Source organism: Prosopis cineraria, unplaced genomic scaffold (assembly GCF_029017545.1).
Source record: "Prosopis cineraria cultivar Desert tree isolate PC_DT_omini unplaced genomic scaffold, ASM2901754v1 PC13, whole genome shotgun sequence".
Taxonomy (NCBI): domain Eukaryota; kingdom Viridiplantae; phylum Streptophyta; class Magnoliopsida; order Fabales; family Fabaceae; genus Prosopis; species Prosopis cineraria.
Genome location: NW_026555344.1, coordinates 5,210,099 through 5,229,933, shown reverse-complemented (window position 1 = coordinate 5,229,933; position 19,835 = coordinate 5,210,099). Strand labels below are relative to the sequence as shown.

At 35.3% G+C, this 19,835-nt stretch overlaps 2 protein-coding genes and 1 pseudogene across 3 annotated transcripts; all 3 read left to right on the top strand.

Moving 5' to 3' along the window:
- Positions 1-1,131: 1,131 nt before the first annotated feature.
- Positions 1,132-7,054, top strand: LOC129290874 (disease resistance protein RPV1-like). Its single transcript, XM_054927938.1, has 5 exons — positions 1,132-1,668; positions 3,076-4,183; positions 4,275-4,571; positions 4,680-6,243; positions 7,043-7,054. Exons 1-4 carry the CDS (start codon positions 1,178-1,180, stop codon positions 6,240-6,242), a joined length of 3,459 nt encoding a protein of 1,152 aa, XP_054783913.1. The 5' UTR covers positions 1,132-1,177; the 3' UTR covers position 6,243; positions 7,043-7,054.
- A 1,009-nt stretch (positions 7,055-8,063) lies between these two features.
- On the top strand, positions 8,064-13,868 carry LOC129290949 (WD repeat-containing protein PCN-like; annotated as a pseudogene).
- A 1,189-nt stretch (positions 13,869-15,057) lies between these two features.
- Positions 15,058-19,366, top strand: LOC129290875 (disease resistance-like protein DSC1). 2 transcript variants are annotated; one of them, XM_054927941.1, is made up of 5 exons: positions 15,569-15,665; positions 15,749-15,893; positions 15,981-17,088; positions 17,168-17,464; positions 17,580-19,366. In XM_054927941.1, the coding sequence occupies exons 1-5, from the start codon at positions 15,653-15,655 to the stop codon at positions 19,167-19,169; spliced, it is 3,153 nt and encodes a 1,050-aa protein (XP_054783916.1). In that variant the 5' UTR covers positions 15,569-15,652; the 3' UTR covers positions 19,170-19,366. The 2 variants fall into 2 exon arrangements, with proteins under 2 accessions (XP_054783915.1, XP_054783916.1); XM_054927940.1 differs by having other exon boundaries at positions 15,058-15,893.
- Positions 19,367-19,835: the final 469 nt, after the last annotated feature.

Below are 19,835 nucleotides of genomic sequence, written 5' to 3'. Positions count from 1 at the left end.
CACTATACATCATCATTTCCAACAACAATTTTCATGACTTTCTGCAACTCTTGCGTGCCTTTCTCGTCAACCAAAAAACCCACCCCAGTCCCCAGTCCCCACTCCTCTCTCTCAATCTGAAATTTGCAAGCTCTATATCTGATTCCTTCGTACTTGACTCATTACTTGCCCCAGCCCATGCGTCTTGACACTTTCTTAAATTTTAATTGACAAATGCTGCCTTTAATTTTATTTATAAATTATTTTTATTAATATTAATACAATAAATATATAAAAAAAGTGAAATTTTAAATATAATTTTTAAGTAAAAAACAAAACTAAACACATAATATAATACTCTCCGGTCTCAAATTATGAAATATTTTTATATAAAATTTTATATATCAATAAAATTTATTAAATATATTTTTTAATTTTATTTTTTTAAAATAAAAATATAAACTTTTAAAAATACTCTTTATTTAATACTCAATTAATAAAAGAATATTAAAAAGAAAAAATTTATGAAAAAAGTAATAGTAAAAAAATATCATTAATAAAACTTTATTTTTATTAAAGTATTTTGTATTTTAAAATGTTGAATCTTTTCTAAAAATATCTCATAATTTGAGACGAGAAGAGTATTATTTTTTCTATCTTTCTCTTTTTTACTTTTCAAGAGTAGTTTAAAAATTTTAATTTAAAATAAAATAATTTTATTAATTAATAATTTATAAAGTAAACTAAATTATAGTTTAGAATGACTAACATGCAGACATCGAGAAGTATACTTTAACCTCAAAATCATCATATTCAAAAATAACATCACAGCTTCTTGCTTGAAATCGGCATATTTGTTCGCAAGAAGTTGTATCATTTATAAATTATAAATATAATGCGACTTCTTTCTGATTTCGTGCAAAATATATATGCCGCCCAAAGTCCAAACACAAGGGGAAACTGGAAAGGGGAATGTGGCTTACTGGCTTTGCTTTTATTAATAATTATTTATTACTCTTCTTGTTACATTAATTCGTGGAAGTTTCGTATGCATGCTTTAATTTTACAGTCACAGTCTCCTCTCTTCTATATATCTCCCCCATCGGCCTTTTTCTTTCCATTCACAAATAATTCTTAGATCTGATCTGAAGGAGTCCCAATTCTCTTTTGCGTATCAAAGCAAGCTAAGCAATCTGATATGGCGTCGTCTTCTTCCTCTGCCCCATCATCTGGACCTGCAAAGAAATATGATGTTTTTATTAGCTTCAGAGGTGAGGACACCCGCCACAATTTCACAAGCCATCTTCACAGTGCTCTTCACAGAGACCAAATTGAAACATATATAGACTACAGAATCGAGAAAGGAGATGAGGTATGGCCCTCTCTTGAGAAAGCCATTGAAGATTCCACTCTATTCCTTGTCATCTTCTCAGAAAACTATGCATCTTCCACGTGGTGCTTGAAGGAGCTTACCAAAATAATAGAGTGCTCCAAAAATCAAGGTCATAATTTAGTCATGCCAGTGTTCTATAGAGTAGATCCTTCAAATGTGAGGAAGCAGTCTGGGAGTTACGAGCAAGCATTTGAAGAACATGACCACAAAGGCGTCAGCAAGCAGCAACTGCAAAAGTGGAGGGAGGCTCTCACTTACGCTTCCAATTTAAGTGGTTGGTCTTGTAGCTTTGAAAGGTAACTACATGCTTTCATGATCTCTCTCTTATCCTGAACCATGCAGCTAAATCAATTAGTCTGTGAATATCACTGTTCTGAATTTTGATCTTTTAATATTCGGTTATTTTTACCTTAATCCTCGTCCCACTGGCTAGCTTTTAGATTTCCTTTATTTATAATGATGGATTTATAGTCATAATATTGAGCTGAAATTTTACATATGTAGTTTAAGTCATTAGTAAGCCGTGTGAAGAAATTTTGTAGCCTAAAACAAAATTATTTAATAGAGTTAATATATCATCATTTATCTATTTTTGTATATTTTTCTAACTTTTTGAGCCGCAAAAATAGGTATTAAAATTTTGTAATCAAATAATTCTAACATTTATTCACCTTCAATAGATAATTTAACTAATTTATTTAACATAATTTGTAACATGTTGATTTTAAATAAGATTTAAGTAATCTATAGTTTCAAAAAACTTCTTTCAGCCGGGTGTACGTAGAAATAATTTTTTTTATTGTGAATATATAAGTACCATTAATGCTTAATAGAAAAATAATGACTGGTTATTTATGTATAAGCAAGCAATAAATTTTTAATAAAAATATGTAATTAATATTAATGCTTAATGGGTACTGACCGGTTATATAAGGAATAAGTATAAATGAACAATTGCACCTACATATTAGAGCTATCATGGTCCCCATTTAGCTGATCAACCAGATTCTTGCAATCTGATTCCAAAATAACATCTCATCTAAAACAGTGTAAAATACTAAAATTTCCCCACAAAATGTGAGCAATATTTTTCAAATACACCTGTCCACTGCCTTATCCCCATGTTCATTTGTGCACTTAATGAAATATTTAATTAACTTTAACATTATGGTAAGCCAATTCTAGAAGAATGGTATCGTGGAGATATCTAAATCGCTCGCCCAATTCTAGTCTTTCTGCAGCATCCTTTGGATTTTTTTTCATAAAAATAAATAATTAAAAAGACAAGTGTTTTCCTTAACGACTTAATGGTTAGAATGTTTCTTTTAAATAGAATATACCTCAACTAAAAAAGCAAAAAAAAAAAAAAAACAGAGACAAACTCTGAACTGTACCCTGAGGCGGTTAAGGACTGAGGAGTCTATAAATACCATGTTATCCTCCTCACAAAATCACACACACCCCGAGCCTGATCACCTGCCTCTGATCTTGAATATTCTGCTATATTTTCGCCTTAGTCCTCAACCCACTACATTTATAACTCTACATTTATAGTCATAATATTGAGCTGAAATTTTACATTTGTTGTTTAAGTCATTGGTAATGTCACTTCAAAATTTAAGAACAAATTTCAATAATCTTCTAACTTCCAAATTAGTTGCGCATATCAAATTTAGTGTCTTTTTATTTTTTCAATGGTGCAGAAATGAAGCCGATCTAATTAAAGATATAGTGGAATGCGTGATACAAAAGATGGGATGCATGCACGAAAGCGAAGGTCATTTAAAAGGCCTGATTGGAATTCACAAGAGAATGGGAGCTGTAGAATCATTGTTGTGCAAAGGCTCGCAAGATGATGTTCGATTTGTTGGGATTTGGGGTATGGGTGGTATTGGCAAGACCACTCTTGCAAAAGCAATGTTCGACAAATTGCGTTTTTTTGCATTTGAGGGGTCTTGTTTTGTGTCCAATGTGAGGGAGAAATCAAAGAAACTTGGAATGGAAGCTTTGAAGAAAAAACTTGTTTGGACATTATTAGGGGATAAAGGATCACGCATTGTTGACGATGAAATAGCTCCTTATACCATGTGGAGACTTAGTCGGAAAAAAGTTCTCATTGTTCTTGATGATGTTGACGATCATGAACAATTAGAAAGTTTAGCTGGAGGAGATGTTTGCTTTGGATTAGGTAGTAAAATCTTGATAACAAATAGAAATAGACGAGTTTTTGATGTTTTTGGTATGGAGGAAGATAATATATATGTGCTTGAGGCTTTGGATTTTAATGAAGCTTTAAATCTGTTCTCCATCAATGTCTTTAGAAATGATTGTGCTGACCAGACATTAAGAAATCTTGCAAGAGAAGTGACTCGATATTGTGGTGGAATTCCTTTGGCCTTAAAAGTTTTAGGTTCTCTGTTTTTTAAAAAAAGACAAGAAGAATGGGAAAGTGAGCTGGAGAAACTTAAAAAGTTATCTTGTCCAAAAATTCATGATATTCTAAAGTTGAGCTTTGAAGGACTTGATTGTGAGGAGAAAGGTGTTTTTTTACATATATCATGTTTCTTCAAAGGTTATAAGATTGAGGATGTAAGAATTTTGTTAGATTCCTGTGGTTATTCAACAACTGCTGCATTGAGAAGCCTTAAAGATAAAGCTCTTTTAGATACTTCTCTCGGAGGAAGAATAGATATGCATGATTTACTACAAGAAATGGGTCATCAAATTGTTCGTGCAAAATCAAAAGATCCTCGAGACCGCAGTCATTTATGGAATTCTCATGAAATTTCTGAAATATTGAGTCAAAATAAGGTAAGAGTGAGTATATAAATTTGTTGAAATTCTATGCTTATTATGTAATTTATACAACATTTTAATTTTTTTTATTACTTTCAATTATTAGGGAAGTGAAACCATTGAAGCCTTATCTTTCAATAATTCAGAGATAACTGAAGAAGTGTATTTAAGTCCTCAAGCCTTTTGCCGAATGCCTAATCTAAAATTTCTTGATCTTCATGGCTATTTTGGTCAAAGGATCATGTTGAATGCTTCTAATGGCATTGAGTTTCCAAATAGACTCAAACTACTTCGTTGGGATGGTTGCCCTTTAAATTCCTTGTCGAGAATATTTACAGCTGAAAGTCTTGTCAAAATTGAAATGGCAGGGAGCAAATTGACAAAACTTTGGGATGGAGTGCAGGTAAATTTATATTTTTGTTACAAAATTATGAATTGACAAAAATTAGTGATGCACGACACATATAAAGAAATCTTATTACGTATAATTTATGTGTCTCTGCTGTTACAGAATCTTGCAAATTTGCGCGAGATAGACCTCGAGTATTCAGAAAATTTGATCGAGCTACCAGACTGTTCAAGATGCAGATGTCTTGCAGATGTAAATCTAGATTGGTGCTCAGAGTTGCGTAGTGTGCATCCAAGTATTTTAACTCTCGATAGCCTTCATAGGTTATCCCTTGAAGGGTGCGAGTCCCTTACCAGCCTTACAAGCTCTACCCATCTAAAATCTCTAGGATACCTCTCCCTTTTGGACTGCTCAAGACTGGAAAATTTTTCAGTAACCTCAGAAAATTGTGACTTTGAATTGAATCTATACGGAACAGCCATCAGTGATGAATTGACCTCATCCAGTGGGCATCTCAGCAAAGTGCGTAAACTACAACTCCACTTGAGTTTTTCTAGTCTTCCCTACAATTTGCTTGACCTGAGCAACCTTCGAGAGCTTGATATTGGTGGTTGCAACAAGTTAGCGCCGATTCTACATTCCATATTTGATAGGTTACGTTCTTTGGAAGTTATACACTTGCAATGTTGTAAGTTATTTGGACTGCCTGACAACATCAGCTTGCTGTCATCATTACGTGAGTTACATCTTGGTGGGACTACTGTAGAGACCTTGCCTGGAGGCATCAAACATCTTTTGAGGCTGCAATTTCTTACTGTGAATAGTTGTGCATGGCTTCTTTCTATACCAGAACTCCCTCCCTCCGTTCGAAGGTTGTTGGCCAGCAACTGCAAATCCCTTGAGACCGTACATTTAACTTCAACAATTGAAGACCAAGTAGTAGACGATGACATAAAAGTATCGAGATACCTTGACTTCCGAGGTTGCATGAAGTTGAACCGAGAATCAGTCAAAGCTATTGAAGCAAAAGTGCTACTTGAGCTGAACATAGCCACACCCATTCCTCGTGGCGTACTAATTGGCTACCCAGAAGCAGAGCTATGCAAAGTTCCAGAGTGCTTTATGTATAGGACAAATCGGTCTTCCATATCTGTGGATCTCTCTTCAATTCCACAACCTTGGGATGGCAGCTTCATCTTCTGCGCGATTGTTTTTGAATTTGTCCGCTTTTATGAAATTGAAGCCTGCTGTTATAAGGATGGTCTATGTGTTGGAGGTGGGCGTGCATCACTTGATTGTGGGTATCTATCTGGCAAGCCTTCAAAGCATGCTTTTTTTTGGAGAGGTCAAGTGGAAAGGCGAATTGAAGAAAGGATAATAGACGCTCAAAGCGGCACTTGTCATCCAACGCTCGAAATAAAATTCGAACCTACTTTAGAATATGGAGATAAAGATGAAGCATGGGAGTATGTGGAGGAATATGGGGTATGCCCAACATCCGCGCTCGAATATCAAAAATATATTCAAAAAATGAGGTTGAAATTGCAGCCACAGCCTGATTGTATAGGAATGGAGGCTGGTTGCTCCCGTTACAGCACAAGTCATTCTATCATGCATGATGAGCCCCATACATTTGGAATGGCGGCTGGTTGCTCTAGAAAGCGCAAATATTACAACTTCAAGGATCTTGAAGATTTTCAAGATTTGGATTCAACTGAAAATTAAGGTGATTATCCTTACTTAACTTTCTTTTTCTTCCTCATAATTACCCCATCATCTTCATGTTCTGCTAGCCTTCCTACGATTACCTAACCTGCTGCTTTTTTAAAAAAAAAAAAAATTAATTGAAATTGTGAATTGAGCTTCCTATCTCAATTTCTCACCCTCTAATTTTCTTTCAAACTTGTCTCCTTCAAGAAACGAATTAAAGTATGAATTCTTTATGATCTGTCAATATTTAATTCGGATCTATATGCTATTGGATATAGTTTCATTCGAGGCACTAAATTATAAATAAAAGACATTGCATAGGCCAGCTTGATTGTTTTTATAGTTGGATCACCGAGTTGAATTATTTTATTATATGGCCAATGGCGTTCATCTCCTAATTAACAAACTGCCATTTATTTGGCCGGCTGATATGATTAAATGTTCTTCGCATCACCAATCGAGCTGAAGAACATGGCCAATTTAATCAATAAAAAATGCTATTTATTTGCCCTCTGTTTTTTTCCTTCTTTATGAGGTAATCTCGAACAATGGTCATTTTTTAACGGGTCATAACTAGGATAACTGTAGCGAGATGATATGAAGTTACAGAACATCCCATTAATTATGCCGAAGGGGAAAGTATAAGCATTTCTGCTGTTAAAAAAATATATATGTCAATGATTGTGAATTTCTTCCTATATTTTGTCTCCATCTACCGTACTGCTGCATCTTCTCTGATCATCAACGATCAAGTTCAGTTTTTTATGCCACTGTACTATTCTAGCTTCTCTCAGATACACCATTCACATGTGAAGAAGCAGTCTGGGAATTCCACAAAGCATTGAAGGGTATGAGCAGAACGAGAAGCAACAGGTTCACTAAGCGGATGCAAGCTCTCACTCATGCTTTTAATTTATATAACTGCTATTATATAATATATTATGATCTTTTTGTTGGCTAAACCAATTTTTCAACATAAATATTCTGACTTTTTTTTTTTCCAATCCTTGTCCCTCTGGCTAGATTTGCATTTCATATATTCCTGAGGCTGCGTTCATTCAAGTCATAATATCAGGCTATGACTTTAACGTGCTGCAAATGAAATGAATAAATTTCTTACATAATAGGGGAAGAATTGGATCTGATGAAGAATAATGAAATACCGAGATTCTTTTAGACTACAATAAATTAATTAAAAAAAATCTTGTGACCCAAGTGTCCAAATTAAAATCGTATCACAGCTTGATATGTCTTTCACGAGCATTTTGGCTTTCATGTCATTCAACAATAATCAGTACAGTTCATTTAAAAAATAATAATAATTAGCATAGACTAATATTACATGTTTGAGATTTAATATTATTTCATTTTCAAATATTTTTTGAATTTTTTATTAATATATGGGAAAAAATTAAAATAAAAATGTGAAACAAAATATTGTCTTAACTGCTATCTTTTTAAAAAAATGTTTAAAAATTTAAATCAAAATCCAGACGTCCAATAAATCGTCCAAGGCACTGAAACCGGGCCCACAGCCTCCATCCAATTCATTGGTTCGTTTTCGGACCCCACAGCCTCCACCTCCATGCATGCGGACGGCTGCGCTAAATCCCTAAGAAACCTTCTTCTAACCGAGTCGTCGTCTTCTTTTGCCTTGTGACGTCTTCTGTATTCTAGATGCTTCAATCTTCCGAATGAACTCCCGAATGCCCCCGTCAACAATGAAATCTTTGTACGACTCTGATTTGTTTTCTCTTTATAGAATGAGCCAACTTTGTAAAATTAGTTGAATAGATTGGAGGCCTTCTCCAGTAGTGTCTTTAGCCACCAGCGTCAATGGTTTGCAGGTCGCAGCCGCCCATGAAGACGGCTCCTTGGAGATTTGGCTTGCCTTCCCCGGCTCCGTTGCCTGGCACTGTCACTTGGTAGAGCAGCTTCTTCTTGGACCTGTATTATTTTTTTTAGTTTAGGAGTTCTTAATTTAATTACTGTTATTAGTTTAGTTTAATTAAGTTCCTGGTGCATTTAGTTTCACACACGCAGACTATTCTTGGAGACCCTAATACAAGAGTATCCTCACTTATTTGGTGCCCTGGGGGTTCATGGGGTATGCCATTTGGTCGATTGTTCTCATCTAACATAGATGGTTCAGTTACTAAGTGGGATCTCTTTCACTTGACGCGGAAGGTGTGGGATGATTTTTTTTTTTTTAATAAATTTCTATTTTGAGTTTGACCTCAGATTCTGTAGATTTGATTAAGTTTGAAAGACCGTTAATATATCCTCTTGCCTCTTGCCTTATTGCGGAGGTTAATAAAGTTAAAAAGTGCTTGGGATGTTAATACGATGGCTTGGTCCACAAGTTTGAAGAATTTCCGGACTAAAAGAAAATTTGAAGGAAGTCAAATATCGTTTGTCTTGTGGCCTCAAATCTCTTTAAATTTTTGTAATTATGTTTCATTTTGCGACTAAAAGAACGTTTTTGAAAAGCCCCATTGTTGAACTGGTCATTGTCAAATGTCAATATGTCGCCATTTCTTTTTTGGCCCCCTTCGATTACATGTTAATATGTCATTGTATGACTTGCGCCCAATCTGATGATGCTTTTGCAGACTGTGCTTGGTTCAATTGGTGTCTCAATCTGGCAGATGGCATTGGTACCATCCAAGAGTTACTTTATCAATACTGAAGCGGAGCATGATCATATGGGGAATGGATATTGTCTTATTATAGAGACAATGATCGTGAACGACATGAAACCAGTGAAAACGAAGAAGATTCCGAGTCGCCTAATTCTCTTAAAGCGCTAGAGTATCCACGCGTTGCCATGGGTTGTGATGATGGATCTGTGCGAATATATGCTGTCTCAGACTCAGATGAGTTCATGCATACAAAATCCTTGCCACGGGTCAGTGGTGAGATTTCTTCTCCTGAGTTATGATGCTTGGTACAGATTCCCTAATCCCTATCTGTTCTGCTAGGTTTATATTAAGTGAGTTACATAAAATTTCAGGACGAGTATTAAATATGACTTGGAGTACAGACGCTAAGCGCATATATTCAGGAAGCAGTGATGGGTACGTATTAATGATTGTGTAGAAGTCTTAGGACATTTACCTGTATATTTCTGCTATTATATGAATATATGGGCACCTCACTGCGAACAATGTTGTAGACAAAGCAGCATAATCGAGTGTCTAATTAGAGTGTCCTTAAGGTTAAGACTGAATGTATCATTTTAATCGGGTGTCTAATATTGATTCTTCACTTTGTATTTTAACCGTCATTACTTTGTTAATTTTATCTGGCTATCTATTTATATGAAAACCTTCATTGCTGCTTGTTTGTGTTTTAGGTCTGGGACACTGGTTGGTACAGACAGCAGTGGTAGTGTCCAGTTTTGGGATTGCCAGCATGAAACTCTCTTACAAGTGCATTCGTTGCACAAGGGAGATGTGAATGCTCTGGCAACAGCACCAAATCATGACAGAGTATTCTCAGCTGGCTCTGATGGCAAGCTATGGAGTTGTATAAGTTACTCTTTGTTATGAAACTGAACCAATTAGTATTTATTACTGCCAACCTTTATGACCTTTTAATTTATGCTTTATATCTTGTATGAAATCAATGTTATGGAAATTATTAGCTGTTAGTCGTCTATACTTTCCAATGAAATCAAGGGGCAGTGAAGGCTGAAGATATTGACTAAACATATAAGAATATTATGCATTCGGAGTACTGTCTTACCAGAGGTCAAATTCCTGTTGAAGTAATTAACCGTTCAGCGAGCAAAGGGGTTGGCGTGGATATCTAATGAAAGATGCGATAAAAAACACAGGAAATTAACGAACAAAATGAAAGGATAATTTGCCTAGAACAGTCAAACTGTCACCGTAATTAAGGGTGATTTTCCTGAATCACTCTATGCAAGTCTAAGGCAACAGAAATTGCTTCTCAATTATGAATACCAGAAGCCTAATAAAACTTCAGTATTATGGGATAACATTCCTAAATCCGAAACTTAAATGCTGGTTTTGGTCAACCCTAGATCACCCGATATCAAGCTGCAAACTTCAAATCCCAGACAATATTCGCTGCTAGAGATGATATGATTATTGAACCTCTTGATAGCTTTGGGAATCAAGTGATCCATAAAATGTTATTAAAGCCTCTGTGACCAATTAGTCACGACTCACTAGTTTGGTCACTGCCACGCCCATTCTTTTGAACTAAGTTAAATATGAAGGGCATATTCTTTGTCCATGCTTCTCTTCCTCGTTTTGGTCATTGCTAAATATGTAAACCATGTGCATTTAAATTTTAACATTCCCCCTTCCCTGCGTTGCAAAATTTTCAAACTGATGCCTGCATGATGTATTATTTTTCGCAGAGGTCTCTTCCTATATTCTGTGAATAAACCAAAAAATTGCTGATCGTAAGAACATTTAAGATATTTTCTCCTTTTATAATCTTAACATCTCCGTAATTGTTATGGACATGATATATATATATATATATATATATGTAGTCTCAGGCATTTGACGTTGTCCTCATCCAGTTATGTATGAGTCAATATATGCTCCTGATTTTCCCTCTTTCCACTTTGGCGCCTTGCTATCAAGATTAACCTGTACAAACTGTCCGGTGAGTCCGTGTTACCCAACAGTGTTGAGTTAACATCAGTGATGAAGAAATGGATCTATGCTGATTATGTGAGGCTTCATACACATGATTCCAGTGCCTTGACTGTCGCAGTACCAATCTGTTGGGAAGGTTTGTCCTTGGATTTTTTTTCTATATTTTTTGTTCAGAGACAATTTGTGTATCCCTTGTTAAGCATGTGAATGAAATCTTATATTTTGTTGGTTTCAATTTCATCCACTGATTCTGTTCCTTCGTTCTTTCCTTATTTTTGACAGATCCCTTGCAGAATAAGCAGAGTAGACGGGCTCTTCATGAAGAAAGACCCATTGATTTTAGTTACCATAAGTGGGCCCATTCAGGGGTTCCCATGCTGATTTCAGCTGGTGATGACACCATACTTTTTGTACATGCTGTGGAGGGGTTCACTAAGTTCTCAACACATGATATCTTCCCTGCACCACAGAGAACACCCATTCAACAGGTGCTGAAAACGGTCTTCAATCCAGCAGCAATGCTTTTAGTCCAGTATTTTCATTGTTTAGATATTCTTTCTGTACAACCAGAAAAAAGTTTCCTCCCTGATGCTACATGTCTCAAAACTGGAGGCTTTGCAAAAACTGATCTGCTTGTTCAAGTTAAGAGCAAGTCATCGCGGAAGATAATTTGTAGCACCGTTGCTAATTCAGGTGTACTATTTGCATATTCTGTTCATGTGAAGCCTAATCTAATTGAATTGAAGTGGTCTGAAGTTGGGAAAAGTACATGGAATGTTAGGAAGGGGCAACTCCCTGTGGACTACCATTTGCTGATTGTATGATTTTTAATCATGATTCCTCCCAGTCGATGGTAGTTGGGCATGATTGAAGGATATATGTAAGTTGGCACAATAACTTTTGTCTATGTGAACCTCCAATTGTAATTTTCTGTAAAATATGGTAACTTGAAACATTTCTTTGAATGGTTATTTCTTATTGATGTTTGCTTTCTAGTCTTTTTCTTGAGTGCCTAGTGTGGCTGTTACATGATGTGATGACTGATGAGTACACCTTTTGGCTGAGCACTAAATACTTGATAGTAATTAGTAATATTGGATACTTTCAACTACAGATTTTTGCGTTCTGTGCTGCAAATGAGTTGATATTCCAACGTGAAGAATATATTTATTTTTGTTGTCCAATTTATCATTTGTTGATTGCCATTCTGTTCCCTTCCTCACTATAAACTTGGCATTCAAAAGGTTCGACATTTGAAGCCAATTAGTATATATGTTTGTACAATAAACTTCTAATTTCATTTTAAGTAAACTTGCCTGCCTGTGGTGTTATCAAAAGTGAAAGGACAATTTGAGCCATCATGTCTCATTGTCTCTGTATGTGTGTGGTTTGTTGATATGTTTTGCTTGAACGTTGTAGCTTGTGGAAGTGGGCAGTTCAGGGTCAGTGCATGTCTTCACCCAATCCGCGAGATGCAAGATGAGGCGTAACCTCCTACCGAGCCTCCCATAACAAGAATGTTTACTAGTTCTGATGGGCAGTGGCTGGCAACTGTGAATTGCTTTGGAGATGTCTATGTATTCAGTCTTGAAATGCTAACGTTTATTACTTTGCCCTCTAAATATCTTAAGTAATGATTTTTCCTTTTGAACCTTTCATAATAGGCCTGTCCTTGCGGTTACAGCATTGCAATTGGCTAGATCATCTTGCTAAAGAAAGAGAGCAAAGGGAACATTTAGGAGGCTCATGCATGTTTGTCCATTATTTATTTTTTTCCTGCCCTTCTAAGATATGAAAATGCTTGCATTTCACTTTCTTGAGATTCATATTATGCTTTGGTAGTTTAAAACTTCAATTCTTTTTACAGGCGGCACTGGTTCATTTCTAGATTAGATGGTGCCTCTGTTACTGCTGGTGGATTTCCTCCCCAGAACAACAATGTTACTTATAGTTACAGCATCCTCAAATCGAGTGTATGCGTTGGGTGTAGAGGCCAAGCAGTTGGGAGAATGGTCAATGCGGCATAGATTTGTTCTTCCAAAGAGATTCCAGGAATTTCCTGGTGAAGTTATTGGGATCTCATTCCCTCCCTCCCCAACTTCGTCTTCTCTTATTTTTTACAGTGCCAGGTATGATAGAAGTTTGATGAAAACACCAAACTAAATGAGAAAAGTAATACTTGTCATCAGCGTATGTGTTTTGAGTTTGACTTTTGAGTATTAGAAACTAACGTTACTTCAATTATAATCAATCTATTGCTCACCTTACGGAATACTGATACTGATGTATCAACTGTTCATTTATGTCGTCCTTTCTTAAAGTTATTAGTTGGGCTATATGCATGACCTGTTTGAGGATTTCTGACCGCACAGTACATACATAATGCAGATCCATGCAAAATGATATAGTAGTGCAAGAGAAGACAGAAAAAACTTAAATTGCAAGTGCCAAATATAAACTTTAAATGAATAGCATCACTGGTCTTTTAAAATGTCGCAAAGTCAAATGCTTGCGTTGGCATTTCCAGCTAACTGGATGTGGTGGTAATATTTTAACACTGAAGAAATTTTGGCAAAGTTTAAACTTGTCTATAGCCATTCTTTTTTCTTTCTCGAATGGCTCACGATATGAGAGCTCAGAAAGATTTCGTCTCTAAAAAGCAGACTGAGCGTTTGGCTTTTAAACTTTTGATAGTTAACGATGACTGACTGGAAATGGGGACATCATGGAAAAACTTGGCTATATGTTTATTGTTTTGGCTTTCCATCTATCTGATTCCTGAAACTTGATCTGCCTCAGGGCGACGTCTTTGATCAACTTTGGGTTGTCAGTGGAGCAAGAAGATAGTGATAGGAGGAATGTTGAAGTTGTTCCATTCACGAATCCTATCTTATTTTTGTCACATCTTTCAGAAAATTCCTTGTTATTAATAGAGAAGCGATGATCACAAGTGGTTAATAGCTTTGAAGCCCCACTTGTCCACAGACATATTTTTGGGACATAACAGCCTTCATAGAAATAAAATTCCTTTTATCCTGTTTCAGTTTTCTTTCTTTCTTTGTTCTTTTTTCTTTTTCTTCCCAGCAAGGTTCCATAATATTTTTTTAATTTAAATAAATGATGTTTGACGACTTCATGTGCATCTGAAATTTAACTCTTGAGTTCACCTTATTATTGAAATTATTGACATCATATTTTCGTCTCTGAGAAAAATGTAAAAAAGGCGTTAGCATTAGGCCATGGCCATGCATAATGGAATATTGATAGGAAATTGAAAGAAGCAATGATCTTGAAATTTTTGTGACATTTTATAAATTGGAAACTCGTGTTATTATTTTTTTTTTTTTGGGACTTGTATCTCATTATCTCTCATTTATTTTCTAAATAATAATAACTTTCTTTAAGATTCATCCTACCCAGTGAAATGAACTGAACTAAGTTTTTCTTTTTCTTTAAATTATCGTCATGACCTTTTCGTTAAGAACCAACTAAATAATATTTTTTTACCTCCTAATTATAAACCAACTTGCTTTGACTCCTCAGTTATTTATTAATATTTTCTGCCCACTGTTTTGTATATAAAATCTCGCCGTCCAAAAATTGGTTTTATAATATAAGGTGGACTCAAGAAATTAATAATGATGTCCTAATTCTTTTGAATATAAGTCATTTTTATTTAATGGATAATATAAAAAAATAGTTATGTATTAGTAGATTTTAGTTTTTTTTTTCAAACTTTATCCATCTTTGTAAATGCATAAAAATAAATTTTATTAAGGGTGAATAATTTTAATATGATTAAAGTAAATATTTAATCCTTTAATTTTATGCAATATTTTATTTTAATTCCTTAAATTTTTAAAATATTTTTTAATTCTTTAATCTTAATATTATTAATTTTATTTTAACAAATTTTATATTAAATGTTTAAATATTGACAAAACATTTAACTGAGTTTAATTTTTTAAAAAATAATAACAATTTATATGAAAAATAATTATTTAAAAATAAAAATATTAAAAAATTAAGAGTTAAAAAAATATTTTATAAAATTAAAAGATTAAATTAATATTTTATATAAAATTAAAAAATAAAAAATAAACTTTACCCTTTTAATATTCTCAAAACACGGTTGGCATATTCTGGAAAGTTGGGAGACAAGCACAGGACTAACCCCGAAACTTCCTCGTAGTTCTTTGATAACTCTGTCTGTTTCAAAGAACTTTGACAGATTTTCTGATTTTCTTCAATTTTTGTCCAGACCATCCATTAACAATCTACACACTCTGATCCAAAGTTTAATAGTTAATACGGGCTTGTCGCGTCATTTATCTCCTAATTAGTCTTTCTTCAAGTCTTGTATTTGGTAGCTGCAACAAGAAGACACTTTCTGCACATCTATGTCGGACTCTGTTTTCATCCTTTTTGATTAAATCTTGTTGCTATAGTGTTTGGCTCCCTCCCGTTTATTTTGTTTTTTCTTTCTCTTAAACTTATCCCTATCTATTCCTTAAACTACACCAAGATTTTTCCCAAACTAGCCAAACTACAGTGCTTGTTCTTTTTTAATGGCATCTTGTTCTCTTGGCATAAAGTATGATGTCTTCATCAGTTTCAGAGGCACAGACACACGCCATGGTTTTCTTAGTCATCTGAGGAAGGAAATGCGGCAGAAACAAATTGATGCCTATGTGGACGACAGGCTTGAAAGTGGAGATCAAATATCACCGGCACTCTTGAGAGCCATCAAAGATTCACTCATGGCATTGATTATATTTTCAAAGGATTATGCTTCTTCAAGGTGGTGTTTAGAAGAGCTGGTGCAGATTATTGAGTGTATGGAGAAACAAAAACAGATTGTAATTCCTGTTTTCTATAATACAGATCCCTCTGATGTGAGGCATCAAAAAGGGTCTTATGGAGATGCTTTTGTCAAACATGACAAATATTACGAGGAAAAGGTTCCAATCTGGAAATCAGCTTTGAATAAAGCAGCTAATTTATCTGGGTTTCATTCATCAAATTATGAGTAAGTTCTTCCCCCCTAACAGTTTTCCCCCCAATAAGTGGTGATGTTACTGAATTTCATAATCTTGCTCTTTTCCTGAGGTTACAGGGATGAGGCTAAGCTTATAGAAGAAATCGCCAAGTGTTTGTCAACAAGGTTGAATATTATGTACCAAAGTGACTTCACAGGCCTTGTTGGAATTGATAAGCGGATTGCAGATATAGAATCGCTGATGAACCAAGGATCAGAAGATGTTCAGGTTATTGGAATTTGGGGCATGGGCGGTATCGGTAAGACAACTATCGCTACTGCTGTATTCAATCGATTTTGTTTTGACTATGAAGGATATTGCTTTTTGGCACATGTGAGAGAAGAATCAGAGAATCATGGGATCATGTATTTGAAGAATAAAATTCTTTCTATTCTACTCAAGGAAAATGATTTGCATATTGGCACACCAAATGGAATACCCCCTTATGTTAGGAGAAGGCTTCTTCGGAAGAGGGTACTTGTTGTTCTTGATGATATTAGTGATTCTGATCAACTTGAAAATTTAGTAGGAGCACTTGACTGCTTTGGATCTGGTAGTAGAATCATTATAACAACAAGGGATAAGCAAGTGCTAGCTAAAGGAGTTGATAAAGTATATGAGGTCAAGCCAATGATGTTTGATGATGCTGTTCAACTTTTTATGTCAAATGCCTTTGAGAACACACATCTAGACATGGAGTGGATTGAACTATCAAGGAAGGTGATAAGTTATGCTAAAGGAATTCCATTAGCTCTTAAAGTCTTGGGTTCTTTTCTTTACAGCAAGAGCAAGGAAGAATGGGAGAGCCAACTTGAGAAGCTCAACAAAATGCCACATGCAAAAATTCAGGATGTGATGAGATTGAGTTATGATAAACTAGATAGGGAGGAGAAAAACATTTTCTTGTATATTGCGTGTTTCCTCAAAGGATATAAATCACAGCAAATAATAGTTTTACTAAATGCTTGTGGTTTTTCAACAATCATTGGGTTAAAAGTCCTTCAAGACAAAGCTCTTGTAACTGAAATCAAAGGATCAAACTCAGGAGCTTCAAGAATATTTATGCATGATTTGGTACAGGAAATGGGTTGGGAGATTGTTCGTGAAGAATCAATTCATGACCCTGGAAAACGTAGTCGATTATGGGATGCTAATGATATATATCAAGTGCTAGAACATAACATGGTAAAAATTTTAACTGTATAATTATATTCTTTCAAATTATCTTCTTGTTTTTCCCTGATATGCTACTTTTGCTTTTCAGGGGACTAAAGCCATTCAAAGCATAACTCTGAATGTGGCAAAAATTGAAGAGCTTTGCTTAACTCCTCAAGTCTTTGATGAGACGTCAGAGCTAAAATTTCTTAAATTTTCCCAAAATGATACTGATGAACAAATCCTTCGCCTTCCTCATGGCCTTGAATCTTTGCCAAATGAACTGAGATTTCTTCATTGGGATTGCTGTCCTTTAAAATCCTTGCCTTCCACATTCCGTCCAGAAAGTCTTGTTGAACTTAGCATGACTTGGAGTCGTGTGGAAAAACTTTGGGATGGAGTTCTGGTACGTATCAATCTACATCTTCATAAATAAACAATCATGATATAGTTTTTCTTATTTTGTGTCTCTGGTTAAAATAAAAGCTCATGCAATGTTTTGTCTCTTATAAATGTTGCAGCGACTTGTGAATTTAAAGAAAATTGACCTCAGTAACTCCAAGTATCTAATGGAACTCCCAGATTTTTCTATGGCCAAAAACCTTGAAGAAGTAGAACTTTACAACTGTAAAAGCTTGCGTATGGTTCATCCTTCTATTTTAACCATCCACAAGCTTGTGAGTTTGAACCTATCATACTGCAAATCACTTACCAGACTTAGAAGTGATGTCCATTTAAGATCCCTGAGTAATCTTTCTCTTGGTGAATGCTCAAGGCTGAAGGAATTCTCAGTGACATCAGATAATATGAGGAACTTGAGTTTGGCAGGGACAGCTATCAATGAATTGCCTTCATCCATGAGGCTCCTCAACAACCTTGAAAAGTTAGAACTACATCGTTGTAAAAATCTTAAGAATCTCCCAAGCAAGTTAGTTAACCTGAGTTCTCTTCAAGAACTTCGAATATTTGGCTGCATGCAGCTTGATGCATCAAATTTACACTTCCTATTTGATGGCTCAAGGCTCTTGGAAACATTGTTGCTGCAAGATTGTCATAATTTATTTGAACTTCCAGACAACATCAGATTCTTATCCTCATTGCAGCATTTATCCCTAAACGAAACAGATATTGAGAGGTTGCCTGCAAGCATCAAGCATCTTCCACAACTTGAAAAACTTGACTTGAGTAATTGTAGGAGGCTTCAGTCTTTGCCTGAGCTTCCACTAACTATTAAAGAACTATACGTCACTAACTGCACTTCCCTGGAGAGAATAATGTTCTCTTCCATGGCTTCTTATCATCTGAAGGAAAAAGTACGAATCAGCACTAGATTCCAGAATTGTGTGAACTTGGATGCACATTCACTCAGAGCTGTGGGAGTAAATTGTCATGTAAACATCAAGAGATTGGCATATGAACATTTATCAACTCTAGGAAAAAGCAAGATCCTAGATGGTCCTGTTGATGTTATTTATCCAGGAAGCATTGTTCCAGAGTGGTTCAACAACAGGACAAGGCAGTCTTCAGTAACTATTGACCTTCCTTCTGCTCCACCTTCAATGTTTGTGGGTTTCATTTTTTGTGTGGTTGTCTGTAAGTTCCCATCAAATGACAAGAACCTCGTCGGATGTGACATCTACTTGGAAAGTAATGGTGAAAGGGACAGGAAAATGGGTACGTGGACAAGCATATCTGCTTGTGAATTTATGTCTGACCATGTGTGTCTGTGGTATGATGAACGATGTTGTCTGAAAGCAATTGAAGGCTTGGAATTAGATGAAACCACGAGTAAGAAAATATCATTTGAGTTCTTTGCTCAAACTGGAAATGTTTGGGAGAAGAAAAAGGATATTGTGATAAAAGAGTGCGGAGTTTGCCCCATATATGCCTCAGAGTGTAAGAAATTCATTGAGCAAATGGACTTGGAGTTGGAGTTGGAGTCAGAGCTTGAAGCAATTGAAATGGAAGTTAGTGGAAGGTTTGATGAGAAGAAAGATGAGGAGGAGGCAATTTCTTTAGGTCAAAGATCCAGTCAAAATATGTTTCCACCACTTCCAAATGGAACTTGGAAGAAAGCGACACAAGGCTTGAAAGATCTCATCAATCTGTGACTACTTCAAATGCACCAGATTCTCTTCTTGCATGTCCAGGCTTCAATTCGATTTCTGGTTGAGACCTTGTAGTTTGAACATCTATTCACATTTTAGTTCAGTTTTTTTTTTTTTCTTTTTGAATAAAGATGCAAGTACAAAGCCTTGGGAAAATGTAAATTGACAGAAAAGAGAATAAATATAAATAAATCAAAACATGTAAATGTTGAAGTCCTTGCTAATGAAAAGAGAGTTAGAAATTTAATTTCAAACTTTAAAAAGTTAGAAGTTAAAGCTAACTCTCAGGAACTTCATTAAACCAGCCTTTGAAAGGATAAACGAATACTCAGGCAATTAATATTTTCTTTCAAATGACATTTCATAAAAGCTTTTGATGTCATCGTTCCTTCCTCCTCCGACTTGAACACACCATTGATTTATCAGCATGGTTGCTCTCTTAGCGTCTTACGTGTTTTCCACGAATCCACGCCCCTAAACCCTCACATTACTCCCCGACGTCGTCATTGTCAGTTGTCTCACTTCAGGTCTCGTCGTCCTTTAACTGATTAATAAGCGATATTTCTATATAAGTGAGGTTCGTTTAGTATCTTAAAATGGGGTTCTTGTTGCCTGTATATATTTTCCTCACCAGATGTTTTATATATGGCTTCTTGTTTTGCCTTTGCA